Genomic DNA, 22279 nt, shown 5'->3' with positions numbered 1-22279 from the left:
TTTTAGTTACAATTATAGTCCATATCATAAACAAACAAAAAAAAGAAAAGCCTTGAATGTAGGACTGGAAAAGGCCGGCCCAACGGTAATGTTTAATCTAATCGAAATAGCCAGGAAGAAGGAGAATAAGGTGCCAAGACCTAAGCAACAAACCCTGCATTAGTCAATCTTACATTTCACTAATCTAAGACGAGACTAAATAATACTAAATGTTTGAATACTTTTTATCTTTTTAATGAGGCCGGCCATATATGTCATTGTCTGAAAAGTGAAATCGAATCATTAGATGAGGAGAGTTTAGAAAACATCGATCTTAGTAGCTTGTCTAGTATTGGTTGAGTTAATCTGCTCTCTAAAGACCTCATCAAATCAAATCGTATGTTGACCAAATTAATTATCATCACCTTTGTCGTCCTCTACAAAGAGCCCATTTAGTTCAACAACATTCTCCATGCCCAAAACAAGTACTGGGTGTCTATGCTCTTCCAATCGTCTTCCATGCAATCCCATGCGGTGGAGTACTCGGTAACGAACAACGCCGGCGACGCTCCCGGTGGCATGCATTTCACTGAGGAGATCGGGATCCCGCACAGCCAGCAGATGCTGACCATGTCAACCGATTTCATATGGAAGATCTTCCAACAGAACGATCCAGCAGATCGAAAGGACGTTGCTCGAGTGAGCTTGTTCATCGACAACATGGAGGGTGTGGCGTACACGAGCAACGACGAGATCCACGTGAGCACCATGTACCTCGGGGGCTTATCGGGGGACGTGAAGGGGGAGTTCACAGGGGTCCTGTACCACGAGATGACGCACGTGTGGCAGTGGAACGGGGCCGGGCAAGGCCCGGGCTGGCTCATCGAGGGGATTGCGGATTTTGTGAGGCTCCGATCAGGGTACGTGCCAGGCCATTGGGTGCAACCGGGCCAGGGCGATAGGTGGGACCAGGGTTACGACGTCACGGCACGGTTTCTTGACTATTGCAATGACCTCAGAAATGGGTTCGTGGCTGAGCTGAACAAGAAGATGAGGACTGGTTATAGTGATAAGTACTTTGTCGACCTTCTGGGCAATACCGTTGACCAGCTGTGGAGCCAATACAAGGCTACATATGCTAGCTGACTGGAGTCCATACTTGGTCGATATATGTATCTGATCTATAGAAAGCATAGTTGAGCGAAAAGGATATGTCAGTGGCAGTAGTAGACAAAGATGATGCAATAATGTTATTGGTAATTTTCCTAAGTTCTTGCATTTGTTTTACCCATAAAGTGCTAAGTAAGACAAACGCTAGCTTGTCGTGGTATTTTGAAGCCAAGTCCTATCATCCGATTTTTCTTCTTTGCTATAATTTATTATCATATTTTCTTTTTCTTTGTTTGATTAAAATCACTTTTTTCGTTTTTTATTAAGAAGATAGTGTTAAATTACTTATCATATATACTGTAAAACATGAGAAATTTTCAGCCTACAAAGACCGAAAATACGGCAAGTGAGAGCGGGACTTGGCTCTTGTAAGCAATTGGAAGCATGTCTTAGAAGAAGAGATTTTCAATTAGACAATATCCAAAGTACAACCTGTTATACGTCCAGATCATGCATGTAAAGTACGGTGATGCGGTCATTGACAGAAATAAACCGAGCTCCATCAGTTTCATGAAAAATCATCAATCTGAAAACGAGTTTTTTCTAATTTTCGTAAGTTATATCGTTCAAGAAAATGAGTCGATGGAAAATGTCTTATTAATTAACAAAATTCAATGTCTAAACATATTTACGAACATATTGGAAATATTTTGTGATTACTCATTTTCCTATGATATACAAATGATTAAAACTAGGAAAATAATTTAAACAATTTTTCACGAAATAAATGGAGCAAGTTCGGAGTTTCTCCTTCAGATTAAGCTCCTCATTTGGCTTTGTTATAGTGGTTCAAAGACCAATTCCAAATTCTATCACTAAGACTCCGTTTGTTTCGCAGAGAATATGACATTTTTTGAAAAATGTCATACGGGAAGTCATTTTGTAAGAAAATAATAATGTTTTTCGATGTTTGACTGAGACTTGAAAATGAGCTGGACCTAGGTCTGAGCACACCTGGTCCCTTGCGCACGGACTTGGGTCCATCGAGGTTGGCCCCAAAACCTTGGCACCCATGCTCGAGCCTATCAAGGCTAGGCCCTAGTCCCCGACGCCCAGGCCTCAGCCCGGCATCGATGGACCAAGGCGAAAGCATAGGGATCCCGGGCACAAGAGTCCTGGGCCTGGCCTCGATGGATCCAGGCTCGAAAATCAGGGACTTGGGCATGTGCACTAGGGTTCGGAGCCTGAGTGAGGTGGCTAGGGTCTAGGGCGTAGTGTAGATGGACCTAGGTCAGGGCTGGGGCCTGAGCGTCGGGGACTCGGTCCCACTGCCAAGGTTCTAGGAACGAGCGTTGGGATTCCTATGCCCAAGCACTAAGATTTTGGTCAAAGTGCTGATACCTAGTTATATTTTGAAAAATGAATTCTGATTTTTTAACGAGGAAATCATTGTACTAAATGTAAGTTTTGGTAGGAAAACATTTTCGATTGACTCATTTCCTAAGCGATCCAAACACGGGAAATGAGGAAAAAAATTTTCGCGAAGGCTTTGATATTTCGCGAAAAATGAATAATTTGGATAATATTTTTCCCAAAATAATCGCATGTATCGTTAGAAAGAATTAACCAATGAAAACGGTTTTTATTATTGACAATTGTTTATGTCTAAACATTTCTGTTGATAATAAAGTATATTTCGTTTATTTATTTTTCAAGCGATATAAATAATTATTTTCATATAATTATTTTTAAAATTATTTATATTTCGCGAAACTTACGAGTCTAATCCAGACAACCCCACAATTTTCCACAATAAATTATGGTCGGCGAAAGGACAGGTCCAAATTCAAATTCAACGAAGACTTGTCCCATTTGTCCACATGCATAGCTTTGGTTGTCTTCCGCTTTCCTCCTGCACTCTCTTTTCCCTGCTTTGACCTATTCCCTCTAGACAAACCGATACGTACAGGATAAGGTGAGAAGCACCTTCATTTGATCCAGTCATCGATCAGACCTCTAAAAACTGGTGGGCTCATACTATTCAACAGAAACGAACGTGTCGAATATATCAACCAACCACAGAGCGACGCTAGATGACAACTTTACATTCAAACTTAAATTTGGCCTTCCCACGGCACATTATGTGAAATCCATGCCTACGTTAGAGACGAAAAAACGTGAAACCGAAAGAAATTTCATGGAGGTCGAAGGATATTGCGTAGTCATTCTTCTTTCAAACTCAATTAGGAGAAAAATTCGCATAGATCCACTTCGTGACAAATCGGGTGGAGTATAACCATTGATCCCCACATGAGTTCCATGTACATATCTCGAAATCTAACAATTAACGACTGTATCCATTTTAAAAAACTCGGGTTCTCGATCGAGAACCATCTTCTTTTTCACTAATCAAGAGACAGAGACAAATTAATACTGAGTGACTACTTCGTCTTTTTAACGAGATCCAACATATATCTCACTCATTGAAAAGTTAGGTCATATCATTAGATTAAAAGAAATCACGAAATATCTTGTTATTGGCTAGTCTAGTGTCGGTCGAGGTAATCTGGTCTAAAAAGTCTTCGTCAAACTATAGTAAAGCGACGACTAATCCACTACCACGAAATTATATGTTTGAACGTTTCAACGGGCCGGCCAAATTAATTATCATCACCTTTATCATCCTCTATAAATAGCCCAATTTGTTCAACACCATTCTCCAAGCACAGATAATTCTCCAAATCCTAAACCATGTCTATGCTCTTCCTTGCTACGCTCCTGATCCTATCATGTTCCACGCAATCCCACGCGGTGGAGTACACCGTGGCAAACAATGCCGGCAACACTCCCGGCGGCGTCCGTTTCACTAACGAGATCGGGATCCAATACAGCCAGCAGACGATGACCGAATCGACTGATTTCATATGGAGGACATTCCAACAGAACGATCCCGCAGACCGAAAAGACGTTGCCAAAGTGAGCTTGTTCATCGACAACATGGACGGCGTGGCGTACACGAGCAACAACGAGATCCACGTGAGCGCAACGTACCTCGGGGGCTTCTCCGGGGACGTGAAGGGAGAGTTCGCAGGGGTCCTGTACCACGAGATGACGCACGTGTGGCAGTGGAACGGGGCTGGCCAGGCCCCAGGCGGGCTCATCGAGGGGATCGCAGATTTCGTGAGGCTCCGGTCGGGTTACGTGCCCGGCCACTGGGTGCAGCCAGGCCAGGGCGATAAATGGGATCAGGGTTACGACGTCACGGCGCGCTTTCTTGACTATTGCAATGGCCTAAAAAATGGGTTCGTGGCTGAGCTGAACAAGAAGATGAGGACTGGTTATAGTGACAACTACTTTGTCGACCTGCTGGGCAAGACCGTTGACCAGCTGTGGAGTGAATACAAGGCTAAATACGCTACCTAGCTTGAGTCCATGCCTGGTCGATAGATGTATGCGTTTAATAAAACGCATGGTTAACAATGGCATTATTAAATAAAACATAAACAAATCAACTTCGGATTATCTGCAATTTACTCTAATTTGTGTCTACTTCTATTCGTTCGTGCAAATGTCCGAACGACAAGTTTCTCTACCTGCCCGATGGCATTCCACCTGGTTCATTTGGGCCTGCCCGTTGATTGTATGGGCTCCACCTGAGTTTCATATGATCCGATTATCAGTATCCATTGCGGTGTTTTTAAATCTCGACCAGTCAAAAATCCTATTGAACTTCTAGTTCATGAATCAATTGATTCAACCAATTCAACCACCAGGTTGATGATTTGCACAATTTGCAACCAAATCATCTCATATATCTATACTATTCTTTAAGGGAGAGACTACTCGTTTGGTCTCTCAACCTAAATTACCTAAAAATCAAAACATATAATGGTAACTTGAATAAATTCAAATGAATCCATGGGCTTTCGTCATCATTTAGCCCGATCGAGTAAGAATTTACATATTATTCCAAAGTCAATAACGCTTCATTCGCAATGTCGTAATTTACTACTAGAACCATTCACAAAGCAACTTGAGAAAACCAGAACTTCCAAAAGGAGAATTCCCAAATTTGACTGTCATCTCACAGTCGATTTCATAATGTTCACATCAACAAAACATGATTCGTAGGCCTTCCATGCGCAACCCTGAGCGTGAACACAGGAAGACAAAGGGGCCGGGAAGAGAGACCGCAGGGACTCGGAGAGTGTTTGCGTAATTTCTGTGCCGATAGCCAGGACAGATGATCTTTAACATCTTTCTGTTCTCTGCATTCCGCAGCTGCTTAGGACAACGGGCGTTCATCAGCTTGATCTGAGAAGGTACTGACCTACTTCTTTTCTGGCTGTCGAAATTTCGTATCTGAAGCAGCCGACCTATGGCCCTTTGCTTTTCCTCAGTAAATTAGGAACCGACCTTTTCGATTTCATGCGCAACAACCATTTAGGGTGCGACGGCTTTCTTACTGGGATTACAGGTGAGCTCATGAGCTTGGAGCCAGCTTAATTCCTGAATTTTTAGCTGAGTAATGTTACGGGTCTAAATAGTAATGTCAAGCTGATGCTCATAATTGCCCTAATTCTTGCTCAGTGTTTTGGACTGATTTCCTTCTCTTTTCCATCAATTGCTGTGGCCCCAAGTTCAACCATTTACTTTAGAGGTGCTTTGATTACTGTTGTGGAAGCCAAGCGATCGAACAATAAAATTAACAAAATAAGAAAATAAATCGGACAACAGATTTACGTGATTTGGTCGTAGTGACCTACGTCCACGGGGAGAGCAGCACGGAATTCCACTATAGATCAAGCGATACAACGGAGATTACAACCACACTCGAGTCACTCAAACACTCTAAGTATTTTCCAAGCCCCAATTACACCCAATAACTCACGCAGTGGGGCTGAATGTAATTTGCCGAAGAAAGACCCACGAAACTCTCTGCCAAGCACTCTATTTCGGCGCTTCAAGTCTTCTTCTTGACCTCACGGAGCAACCCACAATATATATATATAGCTCGTATGGCCACCGCCTCTTTTGTGACCGACTCCAGTAGCATCTGATTTCCTTTTTCTTTTCTCTCATGCAATTGGCCGCACGTATTGGACAAAGAAACAAAATCCCAGTGAGAAATTCGGTCAACAAGTCAACTTTCCACTTCTTCTTTTTTCCGTTGCTTTCTTTCTTTGTCTGACACATTGACCGAGTCGAAGTTCTAACATAAAATCCATGTGGACTTTTCAGTTTGAGAACAAGGACTCCAACATGCATTAGGAAATTAAGTGAATTTCAAATATTTCCTTTTTGCTCGGGTTTCGGAGATCCGCAAAATATCCAATTCGAGAATATTTAGATTTCGACTTTGGGAACAGCTGAGATATATTTTCACAATTACATTGCAAGGAAGAATTGTTGCTCAATAACTCGCGCGTGGATTTTTATCTCCAACGTGAACCTCATCCGTCCTCCTTGAAGAGTCTGCAGCATTATTTTCGAAGTAGGTTCCTTACACTGTTGATCTTTTGTGGAGCCGCTCCAGTTCTTCGTGTCATGTTCAATGACTATAATACAATGGATCTTGTGTCCTATTCAAGTTGTTGCTGGAGAAAAATAACTGCCGATGCAATTTGTATCCTGGTAAGTGCTCTAAAGTTGCCTTTCCATTAGCTAATGGAAAAATCTAATTGTTCATTTAGTATGCCACAAACTACATCGAAATGTTTATCGTTTGCAAGGTCAATATATAGATACGTATGTTTTTGAAGCGCTTTCGAATGTATACCCGCCTATTTACTGAGTTCAGATGATTTTCCTCATGTGCTCTCCGCTGCTGACAGATATCCGCAAGGGTATGTTCTCCATGTACAACTACGGGACATCGAAAAAAACGAAGGAAACATATGGCCAGTCGAAGGCCCCGATATACAACATGACCAACATACCCAAGACACTGCCGCTATGGATCAGTCACGTGAGCAGCGACACGTTAGCGGACTTGGCCGATGCGCAGCGCTCCATCGACGAAATTCAGTCTGGGCCGGAGATGCTTTACCTGGAGAACAATGCTCACACAGACTTCCTTCTCAGTCTGATTGCCAAGGAAGATGTTTATGACCCTATGATGGGGTTCTTCAGGTCTCTCGGCAAGAAGTCTTCCAGTTCTTGAAGTGATTAGCTTGGGCAAGATGAGAGAATGAAGTTGTGGTTCACATATATAATACGTATATACATATAATGTTGTATATTGTATGTTCTGTATGTTACGACATCGTTTACTCACCCTTCTGTAGAAGTAATATTCCAAGGGAATTAAGCTGGGATGCAATTAGCCTCCCATTGACTATACTGATGTGGTCAAACTTTCCTTTGAACTTGGCCTTTTATTTTCTTGTTGTTTCCCCTTTTTTTCTGGATTATTATTAAATAACAGAGCAAATTAAAGAATAGTGTAAACTTTCAACTTCAAAGTTTGACCAACAGGTTCCACAAAAAAAGCCCATATACTAAGAAAATCATAATAGTGCACCATTAAAAGTGGGGAGGGGACAATGATAATTCAAAAGTAGATCAAATATCTGAAACTTTAATCATAATTCCTTCAATTAAATGTCTACCACTTTTCAAATTTATATTTAAATATTTATTATCTTGTTTCATAAGTTATCCTCTTTACTTTACCAAAGTTTAAATTTATTTTCCTAAATAAACCAACTACAAACTTTTTTTATCATGTTTATTTTTTCCAATTATAATTTTCAGACAAAAATTGTACTCGTTTGCATTGTTCGTTCTGACCCTGCATTTACTTTTGAAAGTTTTCTTCGCATTAACTAATGGAACTCCCATATCCATCGGTGAAACATAGTTCTGTTATATGTCATCACAATGATAGAAGACATAAAAGCACGAATTATCCAATTATTAATCAATAAAAGTTAGGTAGATTTCAAATGACTAAGAATTTCTCTACAGATTTGTTCAAACTGATAAATGTACTATTCTCACTTCCAGTGACCGAAATCTTAAATTTTTTTTTGGTCAAAATCTTAAATTGATAAGTGAAAGAGTACCGTATAAGTATAAGCTTGTTTGGGAAAATTATTCAAAAAGTCCTAAATCTATTGCACGGCGATTAATTCAATCCTAAACATTTCAATTGTGCCAAGTTATTTCTAAACTTTTTGACAATTTACCAATTTAATTATAAACCTTTTAACGAATTGCAATATAGTCATTTCGGTCAATTTTGACCAGAAATCGCTGATTTGGCAGTCCAATCAGCGTCGGACGTTTTAGGTGGCACACAATGCCGACATGGACAATTTTTGTAAATATTTTAAAATTTTTTGATTTTTTTCTTTTTGTTCTTTTTTTCCTTTTCTTTTCTTTTTCCTTCCTCTACTTTCTTTTTTCCCCTTTCTTTTTACATATGACCAACGGGAGCCAGGAATCATCGAACCTTGCTAGCCTCTATGTGAGGGCCACGAATCCCTTGCCAGCTGCAGGCGAGGATCACGAACACTGTCGGATTTGCCCAAAGGCATCGCGACCCTCACTAGCCACTCGTGGCCCTTGCCTTCCCTCACAGTGGCCGGCGAGGGTCACGACACCCTCACATCGCTAGATCTGGCAAGGGGGTTGCAAACTCTTACTCAGATCCTCATGGCCATAGCGAGGGTGTCGTAGCCTTCGCCCAAAGGGGGGGCTCAACCAATGGCAAAAATAAATTAAAAAGAAAGAAGGAAAATTAAAAGAATATAAAAATAATCAATAAAACATTCAAAAAAATTTTAAAAATTATTCACGTCAGCGCTGACCAAGCCATGTAAGACGTGGGCATTGACTGGGCTACCACGTTAGCTATTTCCGCTCAAAATTAGTCGAAAGAACTACATTGGCAAATCGTTAAAATATTTAGGACTAAATTGACTTATTGTCAAAATATTTAGGATTAAATTGGCATAATTATTAGGTTTAGGACTGTATTGACGAATTATCAAAATGTTTAGGACTAAATTGGCATAATTAAAAGGTTTATGATTGAATTGACCATTGCACACTTAGATTTAGAACTTTTTGGATAATTTTCTCATTAAAACCCTATTACACAAGCGATATGTGATACTCTAACACAATAATGTAAGATGTACAATTCTCATTTAAACTTGGGGAAAATTCATGCTATAGCCGACACCCATGCATCGGATCCAATCATAGTCATTGATATTGGGGAACCCACTGATAGTGCCCACCTACATCAACATTTATATTGATCAAGTCTAGTTTTTTTTTTTTAAAAAAGAAAGATTCCATTCATCAAAATAATATTCGAGAGGTACGTAGAAGGCATACAAACCTGGCAAATTCTAAACAATTGCGGAATAAAGCAAATACTAGAACCCATATAACAAAGTATAAAGCACGGTCTGCAGATAAAAGCACACTCTCATCCCTCAAGAACAAACCTACTACTATAAACGTCTTACGGCCGATCACCAGATTCATTGATGAGCACACATTGAGATCCCCCACTCCATCAGCAACGGCTTGCGGTACGCGTTTAGGTTCAACGTCTTCATCACCATCGCCGTGCAGATATACCAACATTAATATGTTGAAAGAACACAGATCAAATACCTGTAAGGAACTCTCAAATCTAAGCCTAAATATAAATCGGGAGAGAAGAGCGGTCTTATCTTAGAGAGGTTGTGGAGCCACGTCACGGAGATCTTCCCTGAAAGTTATCGACTAGACAAATGGCCAAACTGGACCCCATATTCATCCAAGATCTGCTATAGAAATTTATTCACACGCAATCTTCCAAAACAGAGCGGGAGAAAAGAAAAGACAATCAAAGCAAAGAAAAAGAAAATCAAAGGTGAAGTAGGCTCTCGGCTTCAGAAATTGAAGCTGAGAGCCTACAGGAGAGTTTAGAAAGATGAAAGAGTTTTTGAGAGATGAAAGGATTTGCCTCGGAGATGAAGGGGTTTGCCTTTTGGACACGATCAAGTCTAATTGAACAAGGTTCATGTAAGGAGATATTCTTTGGTGCATCAAGTGCACGCGAGTTCAGTACATCTCAGTCAACATCTCAGTCCTTAAATCACGTGGGATCTATTAAAATCATGGGCTCACATGAATTTTGTTTGGTGTAGTGTGTGGTGTCTACACTTTTATAGAACCAAAGCATCCATTAACTAAAACAATTTCGTGTTTGGACCGCTCGCTAGGCCTTTCGAACTTGCATTTTGACCCGACCCGCGAAATCAATTGGGTACTCCGCGATCACATCCGGGTTGGAGATTTACTTACTTAACATGAGCTTTCTCTTACAAAAGAAAAAAGCACTAAATAAATAAAATAACTGGCCTTGCAACCATTAAGAAAAACAAATGAATGAATTTTTTTGGTCAGAAAATAAATAAATGAATTAATAAATACATAAATAAATAAAGAAGAAGAATGAATGAAAAAGAAAAAAAGAAATAAAAGAATAGAAACTGGTGATCAGCCCCATGGACATCTACCGGTGGGTTTGGTGCACGAACTGCTTTCTAGGAGCGGTTAGATATGTCGAGGCGAGCAGCGACCGACCGTTGGCTAGGCACGTGGGTCCCCCCCCTTCTTCCTGGACGACCGACACGTGGAATTCCTGCCCACGGGAAGGGCATCCTCTTCGTTTAAATGAACCTTAGATTTCGAATTTAATGACGTCAAGTGAATAATGTGGAAAATGGACATTAGGGCAAATAACATGTAACTTGACATCCATCGATGTGGGACCGAATTGCTCGTGACATCTATGTGAATCGCGGTGGACATGCGATGCGTGCTAATTAACGTGTGCAGATTGCTCGATTCGAGAGGTCGTGAATCGTTATAGGCACGATAAGATTTGGATCGAGTGGATTACGTGCGCGTAAGAATTGTCATGTCGATGATCTATCGATTTCAAAATCTCTTTAACTTTATGTGATGGATCCCATATATAGACACATATATCCAAATCAATTCTTTTCGTACTCTCTCTCTCTCTCTCTTACTTTTCTCTCTTCTCGACGAGATAATCTATTCGAATCGATAAGATCAAAAATTATTCGGAATGCCCCGGATATAATTTAGGCACAAGGTAGAAAACGATCAGTGGAGATCATACGCTCTCGAGTATACGATGAGCATGGATCTTAGCATGCTTCTTAGCACACGGTCACGTGGGTCCAAGCTTTACCTAAGTTTTGTCCGTATTTAAGAAAGCAACTAATACTTAAATGTCGGTGTGTGGCACGTTTAATCATTTATAGTCGGATAAAAAATACTGCAAGAGATACGCTTAATACTCTGTGAGGAAACCAACAGAAGCACAGGATCCCATGACGGACCCTCAGTTCATATATTATATTTATATAGCTTAACGAAAAGCAATTTATAAAAAAGTGAAAATTTAAATTAAAAGTTACAAAGCACAAACCCCATCTTGGTCAAACCCAAATTATTCTCACGCCATAGCCAATTCATTAGCTTACACCTTACCATCTACACTCCAAAACGAGGACACACCTGAATTTCTCACCTCCTCCTCACGACACCATCACCTTCACCTCCCCGTTGACCTTTGGCTCCCGCAGCTCCGCCGCCCCGTTGGCCGCCGCCTTGGGTGCCAAGTCCACCCCTCCGATGGCCGTCGGCTTGCCGCTCGCTGCCAGCACCTCCAGGCTCCTCCTCTTCACCTCGTCGACGAAGGCCTGGATGTTGCGGTCCGAGGACCCGCCCTCCGCCACGGCTGCCTCCGCCGCCGCGTTCCACTTCATCGCGTTCCGCTTCATCTCCTCGGCCTTGGGCCCCAAGGTCGCCTCGAGGAGGCACTGCTCGACCATGTCCCGGGTGATCAGCTTGTTCTCCGCCTCACCCCGGCACATCCTTACCCCGACCTTGAACACGTCGACGAGGTACTTGGCGTCTGTGACCTGGTCGCCCCACTGCGGGAACGCCACCACGGGCATGCCGGAGGTTAAAGCCTCCATGGATGAGTTCCAGCCGCAGTGCGTCACGAAGCAGGCCACCGAGGGGTGAGCCAAGACTTTCTCTTGTGGGCTCCACTGCACCACCATGCCCTTATCACCGACCTTCTCCAGGAACCCTTCAGGCAACGTGAGCAGCTCATAGCCAGAGTCCTTGTGTGGAGGTTTCATGACCCACAAGAAGTTGACACCGGAGTTCAACAGCCCATAGGCAATCTCATCCCACTGGTCTTGCTTCAAGTACACGACGCTGCCAAACGACACGTAAACGACCGAGGAAGCAGGCTTTGAGTCGAGCCAGCCGAGGCAGTCGTCGGCCTTCATGAAATCGCCCTTGACAGTGGCGTTTGGGGCCTTAGGGTTCTTGAAGAGCGGCCCTACCGCCTTGATGGGGCAGATCTTGGACATGTACTCGATGATCTCATGTTCGAGCTCCTGGAAAGTGTCCATCAGGATGCAGAATGGCTTGTCCAAGTTCTTGTACTGCCCCATGATCGCCCTCCGGAGGAAAGGGTACGGGGTCGTCGGGTACAAGAAGCTCGGCACCTCGTCGTGCTTCAGGAGCGGGATGCTTGGGAGTTGCACATCGATCTCCATCGCCGTCTCAGACGGGAACGGGACCAGGCCGTGGTAGTAGTGGTAGTACGCGGTGAAGCACGCGCACGACTGGACCCAGAGCATCGCTGAGGGGAGGCCGAGGCTGTCGGCGACGTCAGACACCCAGGGGATGAAGGGGTTGTTGATGAGGCACGACACCGGGCGGCCCTGCTCGCCGTTGCGCCGGATCATCTCCGGGATGAGGACCTTCCCGACCTTCTCGAGCTGGGGGAGGTACTGGTCGAGGTCCTGGCGCCGCGGCTCGTCCTCGTCCCACCCGTCCTCGAAGAACTCAAACCGGATGAAGCCATCCCCAACCGGGGACAGCTCCTCGCCGATGTTGCTCGCCTTGCGCATCGCCTTCCCGATGCTCTCCGGGGTCGTGAAGGTGACGAGCAGGCCCTTGGAGGCGAGGCGCTTGCCGAGCCTCAGGAGCGGGTTGACGTGGCCCTGGCCGGGGAACGAGACCAGGAGGACGTGGACGAGCACCTCCGACCCCATAACGTTGTCACCGAGCTCGAGACGAGTGTCTTGGCGAGAGAGAGGGCAAGAGAGGGAGAGAGAGTTTGAAGTTGATGGTGATGAGAGAGTGTTAGAGGAGTAGATGAAATATATAGCAGTAGATGAGAGGGGAGAGCTTATGGTATTGGACTTATCGGTCGTTCTCCTTTGAGGGTTGATGCTGTAGGGGACCGTTTGGTGGAGTAAGTGCGTAGGTTCGATGCTCATCGGGTTGTGTTTGATCTGCGCGAGTGGATGCATGTTGTCGTGAGGCTTTTTTCGAGGGTTTGGTCGAGGAAAGGCCAAGTCGAGTCGAGCAGCTTCGTGTTTGACTGACCGTCTTAGATTTTTTAACTGTGGCCAGGGAGAACGATAGCCGCAAAGAAGTACATGGCGTTGTCGTTTGGTTGATGGCGTCATGCGTGACAATTAATAAGTTGCGGGGGAAAAGTGCCAAAAAAGTCCTAAACCTTTTGCATTAGCGCCAATTTAATCCTAAACATTTTTTTGATGCTAATTCAGTCCTAAACCTTTTGATTGGTGTCAATTTAATCCTAAACCTTTTTTTTGTGCCAATTAAGTCCTAAACCTTTTAAATTGGTGCCAATTTAGTTCTAAACTTTTTTGTTTTTGTGCCAATTTAGTCCTTCCGATCAATTTTGACCAGAATTTGCCGACGTGAGCCTCGCTGGTAGGCAGCTGGCGGCAGTCAGCCGACGTGGACAACTTTAATAATATTTTAATATTTTTTTGAATTTTTATTTTTTTCCTTTTTTTTTTCACTCCCACTTTTTTTTTCTCTCCCTCCTTCCTCTGGCCGGTTGCCGGTCCGGCGACCAACCAGAGGCCGGCGAGCTCGACCTTGACGGCCACTGGCGAGCGAGCCTCGACCCTCGCCGGAGGCCGCGGCGAGGGCGAGCCTCGCCATGGTCGGGCGAGGCCCGACCTCGCCAGATCTAGAGACGTCGACCTTGGTCGGGCCAGGCCCGACCTCGCCGGATATGGCGAGGTCGACGCTCGACCTCGCCAGATCCAGCGAGGTCGGGCGAGGCGAGGCTCGCCCTCGCCACGGCCTCCGACGAGGGCTCGAGCCTTGCCTGTCGGGCGAGGCCCGACCTCGCCGGATCGCGAGGTCGGGCCTCGCCCGACCATGGGAGGCTTGCCTCGCCGCGGCCTCCGGCGAGGGCTCGAGCCTTGCCTTGGTCGGGCGAGGCCCGACCTCGCCGGATCCGGCGAGGTCGGGCCTCACCGCCCATGGCGAGGCTCGCCCTCGCCGCGGCCTCCGGCGAGGGCGAGCCTCACCCGACCAAGGCGAGGCTCGCCCGACCAAGGCGAGGCTCGCCCGACCAAGGCGAGGCTCGCCCGACCAAGGCGAGGCTCGCCCGAGCCGGCCTCTGGCCTTTGGCCGGTTGCCGGATTGGCGACCGGCTAGAGGAAGGAGGGAGAGAACCAAAAAAAAAGTGGAAAAAAAAGAAAAATAAAAGGAAAAAATAAAAATAAAAATTCAAAAAAATATTAAAATATTATTAAAATTATCCACATCGGCGCCAGTGACCGGCCGGCAGGGGTCCACGTCGGCAAATTCCAGTTAAAATTGACTGGAATGACTAAATTGGCACAAAAATAAAAGGTTTAGGACTGAATTAGCACCAATTTAAAAGGTTTAGGACTTAATTGGCACCAAAAAAAGGTTTAGGACTAAATTGGCACCAATGCAAAAGGTTTAGGACTAAATTGGCACTAATGCAAAAGGTTTAGGACTTTTTTGGCACTTTTCCTAAGTTGTGTGTGGTCACTTGCGTTTTGCAAATAATCACCTAAATGTGAAAGATATTGTCTTGATTTAGAATCCTTATTTTTGTATAAGTATGATCCGTCATTTTTGCATGTATTTTCCTTTCAATCGGGTAAATTGAGTTTTACGAGTGTCTAATCAAAATTTCAATGCGTTCAGTTCGGCTTTTCCGAAGAACTTTTGGCATGTAAAGGCCCTTGAGCCAAAGATAGCATTTCCAAAGTCCAATTATGCAAAGCGACTCTTGCGTAATACGGTTCGGCTTTCCAGATTCTAGTAAACTCGAGCCCAAAGTCAACCCGAGGTTTCGCCATACGGGTCAACAATGCGTATTAATCAGACGGCCAGTATTGAAACACTCGCATCAAACGGCCGATAAGAGGCGGTGAAGTTGTTCGTGCACAAAAGAAACATATCACTGAGGGTGCGTTTGGCAACTATTCTGTTCTCGGAATCCGATTCTGCTTAGAAATCATTCTTTTGATTTCGTGCCAGGGAACAATTTCTAAACATTTGAAGGCGTTTGATAACTGCCCAAAATTTCTATTATTGGAATAGAAAAAGAACAGAAATGCGTTTTGTAACTATACAAATTTTCTTTTTATTAATAATATTTTGAAATTTTTAATATTTCTTTCTTTTTTTTTCTTTTTTTTCTTCCCCTTCATGTTCCTAGGCCATGGCTCGGTCGCCGGCATTGGCGACCGGCCACAGGCCAGGGCCGGTGACGGGGTCGTGGCCCTCACCGCCGCCCTCGCCGTCCTTGGCCTATAGGAAGAAGAATAAGAAGAAAACCAAGAAGAAGAAAAATCGGTGACCGGCCACAGGCCAAGAAGAAGAAGAAGAAGAAAACCAAGAAGAAGAAAAAAAAAATTTCTTTTCCATTTCTGATTCTTATTCTCAGAATTAAGAAACAACTTTTTTTTGCTTCTTGATTCTGTTTCAAAACTGATTCTAGGAACAAATTTTTGTAAATTTGTGCCCGGGAACAAAAAACTTATCAAACGGATTTCTGTTCCAAAATTGATTTTGAGGACAAAAGAATAGAATCAGTCACTATTTGGCAAGTCGCTAAACGCTGCCTAAACGACCTTGGGATTTTTCCTCTTCCACCGAAAAAGAAGAAAACCAAGGCGGTGACAATTTGCATGCATATTTCATTTTTATTAGCTGCATGCATTCCTTCTATTAGATAAATTATCTAATAATTTACATAGCGTCTCATATATTTCCATGAATCATGCAAGATTGTCTTGTCGAATCATACACCTAGCCCCTCTATAGCCAAGACTCATTTAGTAGCCAAGCCTATATATTCCCGTATCTCTCTTGTACACGCTAATAGAGGGACTATTATACAAAGCTTTCGCGATCAATCGACGTGTAAAATTGACAAATATTTCCAAAAACCCAATCTAGACAATGTCGCTTTCAATTGGTTTCGTTTGGTCTTTTGGCGCCGTCTACCCAAAAGGTTATGCCGTCCTTCCAATCTTTTTTAACCATGTTATCGTCTTTTTTGTAAAATGGTTAATTTCGAGATTTCACGACTGTCATCACAAAGAAAATATCTTTCTCCTTTCAAAATCAAGTGTACGACGGATCCTAAGTTCCTAACTTTCAAGGGAATGCTAGGGATGCTATTTGATATTCCATTCTCTACGCTCTACATGCAATTTAAAGCTAACACGTAACCATGAAGGGATTTAGACCCGCTTTTTCTATTTTCTCCTTCTTCAGTTCTGAGTGACTTCTGACCTTATCTACCCCCCAACGAGTGACGACGATTCCTTCCACCGCACAGCCTGAAACAGCCTCTGCGCCACCGCCATTGACGAGTGATCCCCCCGCCACCGCCGCCCACGGTGTCGCCATTTCTGCTAGTACCAACACCCCCCGCTAATGCTACTAGCGAAGACTAATCATTTTTGAAGGCTCGATCTTAAAAATGCTTTAATAATGTGAGTGTATTACGTAATTTTGAGAATATATATAGCTGCGTCAAACTCAATTAGGCTCGCGAGCCTCTTTAGCACAATTTGAAGCTTGGGCTTGAGCTTGACTCGAGAAGATTCTGGAGAAGCTCTAGCTTGAGTGTGAGTCAATGAGCCAATCTCAAGTAATCATCAATTGAGCCCGAGCTACTCATGAGTAGCTTGACCCATCTTCACCTCTACTCACGAGTGACACCATCGCACTAATCGTAACACCTTAATGCTTTGTATCTCTAGTGTTAGATACATATAGATTATTTATGATATTCTGGATATTTATAAATGTACATGATGCAATTACATTAGAGGATTTCTATCCTTCATAATACATTATACAACTTTTAAAAGAATAATTTCTAACTTTTATTTTTTTTTACAAGAATTAAAAAGAACTATTCATGCATCTATATGGTGACTTTTAATTTAATGGTTTCATTGACATTTTATACCCAAAGCATGAGCGTAGAGATTCGGTTACCTATATATCTGTAAAAAAAAAAAAAGACTTATAAATCGTACGAACCGGTTAAGTCTAGGTCTTTGGCTTCTACAATCGGCTGCGATCCATAAAATCTTGCACATCGTTGGTAGAATTTAGAAAGGCGACCGCCAGTTCATGAACTAATAATCTCTCGACGTCCCAATTAACTATACGTGAATAGTTTTCTCTATGGTTTATTGTAGATATAATCTACAAATTATTTGCATGTACAATTCTTTTCCGAACTTGGATTTTCCAAATGAACAAGGCACAATGCGATTTTCTTTGAAAGAACGATAGGCTCCAAAACCAAAAGAAGAAGAAAAGAAGCTCGGATTGCTCCATCATCTATACTTCTGGCCGAGACATCGAAAAGCTCTGACAGACAGATGTGTGCACAAGAGTCGCTAGCCGTTTGGTGGGTCTTGGCATATTATTTAAGAGGAAAAATACAAAACTTTTAAAGTGTGGAATATTCCATCCTTATATGGTCCAGAAAAACGAAAAGGAACTATAGGATCCCGTGCACCGCAAAACCCATCTTTCTGTCAAACTCTCTTAAATTATTTTTATTTTAATTGTTCTGGTTAAATTTTCCTATCAATCAATGCCATCAATGACCGAACGAATTTTCTTAAATGCTTTCGCATTACTGTTTTTATAGGCTAAAATAAGTCTTCTAAAGTTACGGTATTGCTGCGAAAAGGGACCGGCACGATTGTCATAATATTCATAAGTATGGCGTTCACTTGGATACCATGACTTTTCGATAATTCATTCGAGTGCCGAAACATCTGACGTAATGGTAAATTTTATATCACTTATGGTGAACGCTTTTTTTTAAAAGTTAGAGCACTCGAACGATCAATTGAAAAATTATAGCACCAAAACTTTTTTTTTGTTCCAATTAATGGCTTTCGAGTGATCAATTAAAAAATTATGACACTAAAGTAGGCACTGCGAAAAAGTTGTGATATCTATAGTATCCTTTCTCATGATATTGAATTTGGAAAGTATGTTTTCTTTCATTTTCATGTTTGGTGTATTAAATCACAACGCTATTACGTAACGAATCAGAATTGCCATCCATCATTTTCATCGACGAATCTCTAGAACAAGATCGCGATAAATTCCGTCTAAAAGTTAATCCGAGACTCGCTATCGAGAAATCATATTTCCAAGAGACATATCAATAACAAAGGCCATCAAAGCCAAACAAACAGTGTCACTCTTTTTGAATGGTGCGCATCTAACAAAGTTGGTACATTAGATTCTGGAGGTGGAAAAGATTATGGAGAGCTACAAGGCATAATCCCTTCCTCGGCACCAGCTAATTTTCCAATGATTTGACCAAACACGACATTCCTGCTACGCCGTCAACAGCAGCTTTTAAGGTTTGACTCTCCTTTGCGTGCGATGGATTGCGAAATGAGGAACCGCCTTTCAACGAACTAATTTTCCGCAGGTGGATGTTTTGGTCGGGAACATCTGTTCGACATCCGTTGGTGCTTCTTTCTCATGCGGCCTATTGCCTTCTTGGGTTGTGGTGGTCCTCCTCTACTGTAGACGTTTAGATTTTGCATTCTAGGTTTAGTTGTGTTTTAATGTATTGAGACATTAGTAGGGATATAAGAAACCCTAATTGAATTACCTATGAATAGACTTTGATCCTAACTTAATATCCTCACAATTTATGAACAATTAGGCATACCCGGTGGCATCTCTCTCTCTCTCTCCACCACCCCACGTCCCGCCTCCGACGAATTCAATAGCTATTAGCTACCGTCAACAGGAACACCATAGCTGAGAGAGAGAGAGAGAGAGAGAGAGATTGACTATGATGCAGCTACACTTCATGTTCCACTAAGGAATTGATTGAACTCTGAGTAAAGATCCAAATTAGCAAAAGAAATTTTAGACACCTCATTTTATTATCTAGAGCTTGACTAAAATCGACCAAAAATATTACATCGTTAAAAAGCTTGATCAAAGGACACACTTGGGTCATCCTCACCAAAGAGTTTCCAACAATACCCAATTTGTTCCGATCGGGCTAGCAGATTTTAAGATATCACATTTTAATTTCACATGAAATAATTATAAAAAATTTATGAAAATGTTTGTCCATAACAGGTGTATGAATTCACAATCCTAGTATGCGACAGATGGCCCATTTTCTTAGTCATATCAAATTATTTTTTAGGACAGATATCCTTGGGAGAGAGAGAGAGACCCATGAATCACTTGGCATCAATCAAACATTTGTATATCCAGCACTTTCAATAGGGTTTGGAATCTCCACACCAGCCGATTTTCCCATGATTTGACCCCCACGATATATTCGTACTTGCCGGTCAACGGCTTTGAGGTTCGACTTTACAATCAATGGAAGCCACGCAAATCCTCAGGAAAGACAAGCAGCTGTAATCGACATACATGGTCATGCTATGATCAATCTCAAAAGCCAGTTCCAACTAGATTTTATGATGAACTAATTATCAAAACGGAAGAGGAGGAGGCATCAGTCCTTCAACGGGAAATGTCGGTTTTTTCATCCGTACGCGTGAGGCCTTCGATGGGAACATCTAGTGCTTCCTCTGACCTTGCTCGTCGATTCCCCTGCTCAGTAGCAGTTGCGGTTGTACATGTTATTGCCGTCAGTTGAGCAGTACGACTTGAAAGTAGCAAATCTTCTTTAGACCAATATTACATGCTAAAGTCCCCTTTGGTTGGCAAACATTTGAGTCTCTAGAAAGCACTTCCCGAGAAAGTTATTTTTCAAGAGAGGAGTTGAATCTTGTTTGTGTTTAATTGGAATTTTCAAATGACTTCGGAACCATTTTTCAATATCTCGAGATCCAAAGGACTGACGCCGGTATATGGGTACTGGACTTGGGCTCCCAGGCCATTTTTCGATGGGTGCGACCCTCACAGTGCTTAGTCCAATCCCTTGTCTGGCCTAGCTTCCTAGTGAGATTCTTGTCTAGATACATATTCATATGGACCTGGTCCATGACGACTATTAGTAATGTGGATCCTAAACCTATTATAATTTTGTTAATTCAGTACTAAGTCTTTCAATTTTGTCAATTGAGTCAATCTGATTAGTTTTGGCTGAAAATCGCTAAGTGGATGCCAATCGTCCTACATGGCATGGCAGACAATGGCATAAATAATTTTTAATAATATTTTTCGAATTTTTTGTTATTTTTAATATATTTTTTCCTTTTTTCCTTTTCTTCTCTTTTCCCTCTTTATTCTTTTGTTTTTTACTATGGCTAGCATGGGTCGTTGGGCCCTCGCTGGCCTAACCCAGATTTGGGTGAAGGTCGGGTCTCGCCCAACCTTACCAAGATTTGGGTGAGGCCAGCCTCGCTGGCTGCGGACGAAGGCGGTCTCACAGATGGCCATGATCTAATATGTGGGGCATAGACCTTGCAAGCCTCCAAATTTCCTCATGCAAATGAGTTCTCATCACACGGCCCATGTGCAAAAGCTTATTTTGTTTAGGGATAAATATACTAGAAGTCTTAAAACTTATCACGAAAGTATAATCGAGTCCTAAAATTTTCAAAAAATGCAACTAAATTTTAAAAATTGTCAAGTTGATGAAATCAACTTCTTCCAGTAACTCCGTCCAACTTGACAAATGGAAATTCCAACAAGTTTTGGGACTTGATTGCACTAACTTGATAAGTTTTAAGACTCAATTCAACTTTTTGAAAGTTTTAGGACTCAATTGTACTTTTGTGACGTGTTTTATGACTCAATTGCACTTATTGAAAGTTTCAAGACTCAATTGTACTTTTGTGACAAGTTTTAGGACTCAATTGCACTTTCGTGATAAGTTTTGAAAGTTCTAGTGCACTTATCCCTTTTGTTAATCATCAACTATGTACATTTGTTTGACCAAAAAACAAAAATTGCATATAATTGGTTTATTAACATTTAATTATTAAAAAAGGAATAAGTGCACTAGAAGTCTTAAAACTTGTCATGAGAGTGTAATTGTGTTCTAAAACTTTTTAAAAGTGCAATTAAGTCTTAAAATTTATTGAAAAAAATGCAATTGAGTACTAGAACTTACAAAAAGTGTAATCAAGTCCTAAAACTTGCAAAATTGATCCAATCAAGTCCTTCCATTGATTGCACATTTTGAAAGTTTTTGGACTCGATTTTACTTTCGTTACAAGTTTTTGGACTGGATTGAACTTTTTGAAAATTTTAGAACTCAATTGCACTTTCATGATTAGTTTTAAGACTTCTAATGCACTTACCCCATTAAAAAAATATATATTTATATGAAAAGTTGATGCCTATTAAAAGGAAAATCGATATTGTTTGATCACAACTTTTTACTGATTTCGAATTTCTGCAAAACATAAAAACTTCTTGAGAACGCAATCAAGATCACATATAACAAAACTTTTCCAATGCGCCAATATCCAGCTGATGTCTCCTATCTTTAGATATCACTTATTCCAGTGCATTCATATTTAAACAAATCAATTTCTTTGTACGCATACACATCACAAATACCCTGTTGCGAAAACAATCGATCGAAAAAGAAAATAAACCCTATATCGAATTTACGTGATTCGATGAGTGGGACCTACTTCATAGGGAGAGCAACACATGATTGCACCATGGACTAAACGATACAATGGAAATTAGAATTATACCCCAACACGAAAAAGGAACGTCGGTGTTCTTCTTTCCAAGGTCGAACGTCCACCAAATTTTAGTCAAGAAGCTTTCAAACTTACTCAACTCAGCAACCAAATTCCAAATGGGACTCTCCTAATTG

The 22279-nt window shown here is 42.0% G+C and overlaps 3 protein-coding genes across 3 annotated transcripts; 2 read left to right on the top strand and 1 right to left on the bottom strand.

Moving 5' to 3' along the window:
• Positions 1-460: 460 nt before the first annotated feature.
• LOC115668415 (uncharacterized) lies at positions 461-1246 on the top strand. Its single transcript, XM_030589874.2, has one exon. It carries the CDS (start codon positions 478-480, stop codon positions 1123-1125), a length of 648 nt encoding a protein of 215 aa, XP_030445734.2. The 5' UTR covers positions 461-477; the 3' UTR covers positions 1126-1246.
• A 2547-nt stretch (positions 1247-3793) lies between these two features.
• On the top strand, positions 3794-4618 carry LOC115669499 (uncharacterized). The gene has a single exon (XM_030590699.2). The coding sequence runs from the start codon at positions 3841-3843 to the stop codon at positions 4510-4512; it is 672 nt and encodes a 223-aa protein (XP_030446559.2). The 5' UTR covers positions 3794-3840; the 3' UTR covers positions 4513-4618.
• A 6807-nt stretch (positions 4619-11425) lies between these two features.
• LOC115690379 (gallate 1-beta-glucosyltransferase 84A23-like) lies at positions 11426-13284 on the bottom strand. Its single transcript, XM_056307911.1, has one exon. It carries the CDS (start codon positions 13200-13202, stop codon positions 11664-11666), a length of 1539 nt encoding a protein of 512 aa, XP_056163886.1. The 5' UTR covers positions 13203-13284; the 3' UTR covers positions 11426-11663.
• Positions 13285-22279: the final 8995 nt, after the last annotated feature.

This window comes from Syzygium oleosum, unplaced genomic scaffold (genome assembly GCF_021117445.2).
Source record: "Syzygium oleosum isolate NSW1041296 unplaced genomic scaffold, Sole_v2.1 Sole_v2.62, whole genome shotgun sequence".
In the NCBI taxonomy this organism is placed as follows: Eukaryota; Viridiplantae; Streptophyta; class Magnoliopsida; order Myrtales; family Myrtaceae; genus Syzygium; species Syzygium oleosum.
Note: the sequence above shows the minus strand (reverse complement) of the source record. Positions and strands in the feature narration are given on the sequence as shown.

What these genes read in the sequence shown, in the direction of transcription:
- LOC115669499 (XM_030590699.2), top strand. Translation starts at nt 3,841, where the DNA reads ATGTCTATGCTCTTCCTTGCTACGCTCCTGATCCTATCATGTTCCACG.
- LOC115668415 (XM_030589874.2), top strand. Translation starts at nt 478, where the DNA reads ATGCTCTTCCAATCGTCTTCCATGCAATCCCATGCGGTGGAGTACTCG.
- LOC115690379 (XM_056307911.1), bottom strand. Translation starts at nt 13,202, where the DNA reads ATGGGGTCGGAGGTGCTCGTCCACGTCCTCCTGGTCTCGTTCCCCGGC.